We start from the raw sequence: 9,073 nt of genomic DNA on the forward strand, positions 1-9,073 counted from the left end.
GTTGTTAGGCACGACGCAGAGGCACGAGCTCCACATTGTCCCTCCTTGAAGCAAATAAAAGCCCGGGCTATTAATTGAAGTTTTACGGTATTACCACTAAAAGCAACAGTTGAAACACTGCTTCCCTATGGCGATGCAGTTGCTAGCTCCGGCTGTTTGGAACTATTGAGGGTCTCCATGATCCGCCATTGCTGTAAAATAATTGGCCTGATGAAGTGAATGGAGGTGACGCAACTCTTTCTCTCAATAGAGAGCCTAAGTCCCTCCCCTTCCGCTGTCCCCCATGGGACCTTATTTCGGAAAAAATATGTACAGTAGTCAACGGCGAGAGACAAATAATTGTTTGATCCCATTTGAATTGTGCCATGAATTACACATATGATGTTTTGTCAATTTAAAAGATAATTTTGCAAGTCAAGAAAGTCGCAGTTTGTCGTAAAACAGTACAGTAACGTTTAGTTTTGTGTGAAACCGCTCAGTGAACTACATCTCTCGTCTCGCACAATATACGTCACCAACACCAACATGGAACGAAACATACGAAACACACACAGGCATCGCGTTAACGTTAGCCCCCACTGTACTAAAACTATCCTAAACCAGTTTAAATCCGTTCCTACTGTCTACCTTCCAGTGTAATACTCCTGCTATCTGAGAGGGACTTAGCTTCAGCGGCTCTGGGTAGCTTGTGGAGAGAGAAAGTTATGATGTCACTTAAGCGCGGTTGTGTAGTGTTTCTAATTACGTATTTTCACAGTCTTATACTTCAACAGTTTTACGACAAACTGCGACTTTCTTGACTTGCAAAATTATCTTTTAAATTGACAAAACATCATATGTGTAATTCATGGCACAATTCAAACGGGATCAAACAATTATTTGTCTCTCGCCATTGACTACCGTACATATTTTTTCCGAAATAAGGTCCCATGGTGGTCCACCGGAAGGGGAGGGACTTAGGCTCTCTATGGCTCTGGATGTCCTGAGGACAGCACATGGAGCAGAGCAAAAGAGCGCTTCGTCTTCCGATTTCTGATTGGTACACCCCCCCACCCCACCCCTCCACGCCCCTCCCCCATGGGGAATGGGGGGTGAGGGGGGGCGCTCTCTCACAGCTACAAGTGAGTTTTGCAACACATTTATCGCAAAAAGTGTTGCAAAAGTCAAGGCGCGCAGATTCGTCACTTTGTGATGCAAGAGAGCACATTTGTGAAGTTGCAGTGACCGATTCGAGAGGTTGTAATCACGGAGTTGTGGTCGTACTGGAAAATGGACTCAAGTAAAATAAATAAATATGAGTAAATGTTGGATTACAAGTTTGCCGCTGTCATTGTATTCATGTAAATATCAATCTACACATTTGTGAATATTTTTTCTGTGACTTCACATTAATTTTTTTTCTTCAAGTTCTCACATCGTATTTTACAAGTTCTCACATCAAGTCTACAAGCTCTCGCATTTTGCAACATATGTACCTTCATAGTCCATCCCCAGTGGCGAGCCAGCTTCCCGTGAATCAGGCAAGACCAGCTATCGTGACACAGTTAGACCGGGACGGTTTGTATTTCCATGAAACCTCCCAGCCCAGGCAGGGGAGAGGCTGGGCGAGAACGGTTGTCTTAACGGCGGGGGTTATGTGCGGCCTCATCTGCAGGAAGGTCATGGCAGGCCTTCTGTGTTTCTCCAGACAGATAGGGAGTGACAATCACGTCCCACTCGCTTTCCTTGATTTTACTGAATCCTCCACACGAACTGACAGTGAAAAATTCCCCACTCCACACCTTTGGGTCTTAATACAGCTCTGGTTATATAAAAATCTAACTGCCCCTGCCATATCAATTAACAATAGTGTCATTAACAATAGCAAACTATTTCAGATAATAGAAAATTTTAATACATTTATTTTGTAAAATGAAATATCAGTCCCTGTTGCCTTTGAAGTCTGAGCTAGTGTCAGTGTGAAAAAAAAGAAAGATATATATATATATATTTGAGATGTGTGTATAAGTCTGCACAACTTAATAATGCCCGTGATTGAGAGCCTCTAAACTGCAGTTAGATTTCCAAGTCAAGTCAAGTCAAATTTATTTGTAGAGCACATTTCATACAGAAAGCAACACAATGTGCTTCACAAGGCCAAGAGCAATACATGTATAATAAAATAAAATAAGAACATACATGTCATCATACATAAAAACATACAAACATACGCATGCACACATGCGGAGGACATAGATAATTTAAAGTGCATATAAATTCAGGTAAAACAGGAGCAGACATTTGCTCTAAAAACGCAACATTGGTGTGTTAAGCCAAAAGACCTAGTTAAAAACAACAGTAAAAAGAAATGTTTTAAGTCTACTTTTAAAAGAACTAAGCGTTGGGGCATCTCTAATGTCACTTGGCAGGGCATTCCAGGAGCATAAAAACGAAATGCAGCTTCTCCTGCTTTAGAGCGCACACAGGGAACAACAAGGAGACCACTGGCTGATGATCTGAGGCTTCTTGTTGGTTGATATGGCACAAGCAATTCCTTAATATAATGTGGAGCAGGGCCATTCAGAGCCTTGTAGACAAGTAGGAGGATTTTAAAATCAATTCTAGCATTTACTGGAAGCCAATGCAAGGATTTAAGAACAGGTGTAATGTGATCATTTTTCTTGGTCCTGGTTAAAATTCGTGCAGCAGCATTCTGTATTAGCTGTAGTTGCCTAACAGTTTTTTTGGGGAGTCCAGAAAAGAGACCATTGCAATAATCAAGTCTGCTTGTGACAAAGGCATGTACCAGTTTCTCAGCATCCGATTTAGACAGAAAGCCTCTAATGTTTGATACAGTTTTGAGGTGATAGAAAGCTGATCTTGTGACATTATTGATATGACAGTGAAAGTTAAGATCAGCATCTATGATTACACCAAGATTCCTAGCATGGTCTTTGCTCTCCAGAGAAAAGGAATAGGCTGCAATTTCCTGTCTCTTTGCTTTTGCACCTAAAATAATAACTTCTGTTTTGTCACTATTTAGCTTAAAGAAATTTTGGGCCATCCATGTATTAATGTCCTTAATGCATTTAATGGGTGATTCCACAGTGCTTAAATCATCGGGAGAGAGGGAGATGTAAAGTTGTGTGTCATCCGCGTAATTATGGTATTGTATATTGTGTTTCTTTATGATATGTCCAAGCGGAAGCATATATAAATTGAACAGAAGTGGATTGAGCCCTGTGGAACCTCCTTAGTTTAACAGTTGCGTACAGTTTTAAAAAAGGTTGTAGGAAGTGGGTCCAGGCAGGTTCCAATACAGTCTACGGTGTCGATTTGTCCAAACTGATGTTAAGACATAAGTGCCGCATCACATCAATATAACATTATCATTATATGTGTTGCAATACTTGCAGCATTAACCTTAACCATCAGCACTGGGGCCCCACAGGGGTGTGTACTGTCCCCACTCCTGTTCTCTTTGTACACAAATGACTGTATTTCCCACTCCCAGTCTGTTAGGATGTTTAAATTCGCTGATGACACCACAGTAGTGGGTTTGATCTCCAACAATAACGAAACTGCCTACAGAAGTGAGATTTCGTCACTGGTGGACTGGTGCAACGCAAACAACCTGGAATTAAATGTTTCTAAAAACCAAGGAATTAGTAGTGGACTTTCGCAGGAGCCGTGGGGACCACCTACCCTTGGTCATCAACAACTCTGAAGTTCAACAAATGGACAGCTACAAATTCCTGGGAGTGACAATCTCCTCCACCTTGAAATAATAATAATAACACCACTACTATTCTCAAGAAAGCACACCAGAGACTTTTCTTTTTAAGACAACTGAGAAAATGTGGTATATCCAGGAATGGTATGGTGCAGTTTTTTAGAGCAGCAGTGGAGAGCATCCTTTCCTGCGCAATAACTGTGTGGTTTGGCAACGTGTCAGCTGAGGACAGGAGACAGTTGGACAAAGTGGTACGTACTGCATCCAGAATTATCGGATGCGATCTCCCACCCCTAGCGGAAATCTATAAGGCTAGACTACAAAAGAAGGGCCTTAAAGTTTTAAAGGACCCCTCTCACAAGGCTAACAACCTTTTAATCTTCTGCCTTCTCAAAAAAGACTTAAAAGTGTTAAGACCAGAACATCCAGATTCCAGAATAGCACATATCCAGAAGCTGTCCGCCTCCTTAACACTCTAAACTTAGCAGTGCAGGCCGCTCGGTAGGTCTAAATAACTGTGCAATAAGGCAGATGCTTTTTTTTGTTATGCACTTACGCACTTGAAGCACTTTATCTAGTGGGTCGTTTGATGTTGCTGCTAATTCCCCTACAGGTGCTAGTGTTTTACCCATGGTGTTCTTATGTGTTGGAGTTTATTTTATTCTACCCATTTGTTTTATGCTTTTATGATTATTTTATGGCTTGGATGTTATCTATCTGTTTTATACTTTCTTTTTTGAATGTATTGTGTTTTATAAGTGAGGTTCTATGTGTTTGTCTGTGTTTAAGTGAGCTCACTAAGACAAATTCCAATCAACTCTGTTGATACGGTAATAAAGTATTGAATCCTTGAATCCTTGAATTAATGTCCTCTGACCTTTTGTGTTTATTAGCACTGGCCATTTTCTAGTGTGGAACCACTGTACTGTAGATCACACTGGCTTCTGCTGGTTCAGTCTAATGGAAAAAGTAGGTAAACATAAGCAAATGATGAAATCATAAAAAAGCAATAGCAAGAAAGAAAAGCAACAACAACAAAAATACCAACAGCTTTGCAGTAATTAACATATTGGAGACAGTTTAGGTAGCTAATTAAAATGCCTATGAGTTTAACTTAATGGACAATAAGCCCACAATCTCATACAAAAAGACTTGTACCTTTTGTGATGTCCCGTTCTTTATTTCAATGGTACTGTATGTCACACCGTCTTCAGGTGTTTGGTCCTGCTGGATGGGATATATGGACAAAGTGATTAAATGTTTTTTACTATTATTTTAACAGAAATAGTAAATAGTTGCTTGGCCTGTTGATGTGGACACAGTCTTGATGTTTACCTCCTGGGCTTTTCTATGTTGATCATGAACAACAGTACTGTACAGCACATCAGGATCACTCCCAGTCTGTGGGCCCTAGGTGAAGGACGAATTTGAAATACGACATTAATCTCAACATGTTCTGTTCCAGTTACTTGACTTGAATATTATTAGCCTAGTCTTGTAGTTATTTATATAGCCCTTAATCACAAGCATGTTTCAAAGTACATGTCATGTCATATACATACTACATCATATATAAATACTACATATACACATCCTATGCCATATAGGTTACATACTTCATATACATACTATACTACGTCCTATACATCATTTTACTCGATAGCATACATACATCATATACCATACTACACAAACACACTCATGCCTATGGGCAATTTAGAGTCTTCAATCCACCTGACCGGCATGTCTTTGGACTGTGGGACGAAACCGGAGCACCCGGAGGAAACCCACGCAAACACGGGGAGAACATGCAAACTCCACACAGAAAGGACCGGGGTGGAAATCCGAACCCACAACCTTCTTGCTGTGAGGCGACAGTACTAACCACTGAACCACCGTGTCACCATTATTGCACTAAAGTACAACATCATTTATCACTATACTGGATTACTGATTATGGAGTTACCGGTATGTCAACACATTCATACCTGGCCTGGAGTTTTCATAATGTGAAGAACATCACTGTATATTATTTTCTGTTCATTGTCAGCAGCCTGTTGTGGATAAGCAGAAGAAAGAGGAGGATCAAAACGTTCACAAGGAACTATAGGAAGTCTGTGAATAGTACACTGTTTACAGTAGGCATACAGAATATTATTCATCACGTCCAATAGAGCAGTAACAATAGCAGTCTTGCTATAAATCAAGGTATTATGACCAACAAATCACACTCAGTTATACAATAATTACACCATTACTTGCATGGTCAAGTGGCTTAAATGTTGTTTGCTCCGTGTGTCCTATGATCAGTCCATAAAATATTATACTATCACAAAGAAGATATATGCAAGTAATGAGGCAATGACCACACATTACCGTCAAAGGTGATACTGGGAAAATGCCTGGCTCTATCTTACCACTGTGATGGCTGATGCTTCAGTTTTGGCCTTCTCTAAAACAAACACAAGGAAATTCCATGTAATTGGCTCTCATAATGACTGTAGGATTCATCATTTTTAAAGAAAATAATTTAAAATGACACAAACAATATTTTGGTTCTGAATTTGGTTCTGAATTTGATTCATCAGCGTTTGCCATAAACTTACTATGTATTATCATCCTCCAGCCAAACAAGGCAGCCGCTACAACCAATGCCAATAAGATCAGGGGGATGAGGAGAATCTTTAGGTCAATGGAACTAGCAGAAGATAGTCGCAGATGAGGTACATTTGATTAAAATTAAAGGGGCGCACTTTTTTCACAACCCTATAAAGTTATCTGAAATATGTGTCTTATCCTGGATACTCATTAAAATGTTCCTTTTTTGCACTAATGTTGAAAATTATAAGCTAGAGCACTAAAACATCACTTTTAAGTCTTGCAACAGTCATAAAATGCATCCATATTTCACCTATGGGCTGAGTGAGAGTTTGGTTGTAAGAAAACTAGGTGTTTTTAAGAAATCATCTTTATGACATGTCTGCTTTATTAGACAGTTACAGTGGAGAGGGACAGGATATACAGGGGGTGGAGAGCAAATGTGAATCAGATTTGAACCCATGGTGTTGTGAGTACATGGTAAGTGCCTTGGATCTTGTCAGGTTTGTTTAAATAAGATAAAGGGGACTGACCTCTGGTGTTGGTCTGGCAGGTTGTCTCCGCCTGCTCCAGCTGCAGTGGAGTTTGTGGGCTGAGCAGTAGATGGCTCAGCACTTGTGAGCAAGGAGGAAAGTTGGTGAGTGGTTGGAAGCGTCTCTATAAAGAGTGAGTAATGTGAAAATCCATGTTCATTCATTGTATAGGTTATCGGGCTATTTTGATCATACATTTTGAATTATCATAAACCCCAGATTTCCAAAGTAAATGACAAGGATGGATTCTATACTTGGAACTATTTTAGAGTTTGACTTATGTTACATTTGTGTGTGTCTGCTTAATGGCTTCATTTTTATTAGGCATCGTATAGGCAATCGTATGTGACAATATGAAATGGTTTGATTCTTACTTGTTGTGGTGGAGCTTATAGTTGTGGTGGGGCTCATTGTAGTTGTAGTAGTTGAGGTTTGTTTATGAACAGTGAGATGCACTGGCATCTGTAGGTTTCCTTTACGACACAAATACCAACCACTGCTCTCTATCTTCAGTTCACTCATAGTCACAATGAAAACATCACTAACACTTGCATTGATTGTCACTCTAGCTCCATTTATATATCCAGACTGCCCCTTCACACAGGTACCGTTCAGTCCACAGTACCACTTCATTTGTGTAGAGGAACCAGTATAGTGGCACCTGACAGTCATATTCCCTCCTTCAAATCCTGTTATCTCCTGTTGGTCCACATAGAGACTGGGCTTATCTTACAAACAAAGGCATAGAGGAATAAGCAGTATAAATAAAAACAAAACTGAAAATTCACTAATATCTGCCATTTAGTTTTACAGACAGGTGCACTTTGATATCAAGTCCATTATGCTCCTACAAATGCACTGACATGCAAGGTAGAAAAGGTGGTCTTACCTGCTGAGACATCCAGGCTAAATTTTTTTTTTACATCTGCTCGATATTTAATCTCCACAGCACACCAGTAATAAGAAGTGTCCTGTACCAAGTTATTAATGGTCACAGTGAAGATTCTTTGCTTGGTGTCATCGGAGATAGAAAACTTTCCTGAATTACTTGATTGGTTCGTTTTTACCACATAAGAGCAGCTGTTCCAATAATACCCACGACACAAGCACTTCACATGGTTTATGTAGCGAGCATCATAGAGACAAGGGATAGAGATGGAGCCTCCTGCCTTCACTGACACTTTCCTCACTGTAGTTATGCTGTGAATTCCTGCAACAACAACATGAGGTACATAGTTTACAATATGGTCCCTTCATATGGCCTGCCTCATGTAGATCTCTCAACTATATCACAATCAGAAACATGTAAACTGTAGACTGTAAATTCGTTGAAACATAATGATGAGGAAAGAACAGTTCATCTTATAATATTAGAGGTTGGTTGTCACTTTAAACATGTGAATCAAATTTCATTACTCAAGAATCTTTTTTTATATCACTACCTACAACATTCATATCATTATCATCCTCATCATCACAGGTAACGGTTATGCAAGCTAAACTAATAGCATTCTCATTAAGACTTTGCTAACTTACCAATGAGTCCACAGAGGATAAGGAGAGGAATATAGGGAAAAGCCATGTCTGCTTCAATGTGAGGGAGTGAGCACTACCTCCCTCTCTAGTCACTCTTACTGCAGGCCTAACTGGTGCTGTTCCTCATTTTTAACATTGTACCTCCTGTCCTATAAGCTGTTTATCTATTGGTCATACTAGATATATTTGAGTAAAATATAGAGTATTCATATCTCGTTTGCATGACTATCTACAGTACATTCCATAAATATTTGAATGAGTTTCATTTGCTTCCCTTTTCCAGTTAGGCATTAACCAAAGCCTATATTATTCTTGACACTTCTGATATTTGTTTGTTCTCATATACTGTAGGCTAGATAGCTTCGTGCATTGTGTGTTGTGACTTGCACAGAGGGTTATCTGTAAGTCTCCTTTAACACATAAATTCTCACATAGCAATACGTGAATAGATTTTTTGGCACCATCTACCATTACTAATATGTTATCCAATACCCCACAACAGACTTTGTTGTCTGACACAAGAGTTTCCAATCATGGGAAAAGATCCAGCCTGTGGATAGTTGGTTGACCGTAACTGTCATAATTATCGATTTATTATTCACTGGTTCCATGCAGTGACTCATTTGCTCGACAGGAATGCTACGTATGAATTTCTGCTGCACAACAGGTGACAGGGAAAAGCCATTTTATAAGC

General features: G+C 39.7%; 1 protein-coding gene across 1 annotated transcript; it reads right to left on the reverse strand.

Moving 5' to 3' along the window:
- Positions 1-4,618: 4,618 nt before the first annotated feature.
- LOC139929211 (polymeric immunoglobulin receptor-like) lies at positions 4,619-8,425 on the reverse strand. Its single transcript, XM_078288616.1, has 7 exons — positions 8,380-8,425; positions 7,733-8,053; positions 7,218-7,571; positions 6,844-6,924; positions 6,130-6,164; positions 4,871-4,939; positions 4,619-4,669 (listed from the first exon to the last, which is right to left on the reverse strand). Exons 1-7 carry the CDS (start codon positions 8,423-8,425, stop codon positions 4,619-4,621), a joined length of 957 nt encoding a protein of 318 aa, XP_078144742.1.
- Between the last annotated feature and the right edge of the window lie 648 nt (positions 8,426-9,073).

Source organism: Centroberyx gerrardi, chromosome 15 (assembly GCF_048128805.1).
Source record: "Centroberyx gerrardi isolate f3 chromosome 15, fCenGer3.hap1.cur.20231027, whole genome shotgun sequence".
Lineage (NCBI taxonomy): Eukaryota > Metazoa > Chordata > Actinopteri > Beryciformes > Berycidae > Centroberyx > Centroberyx gerrardi.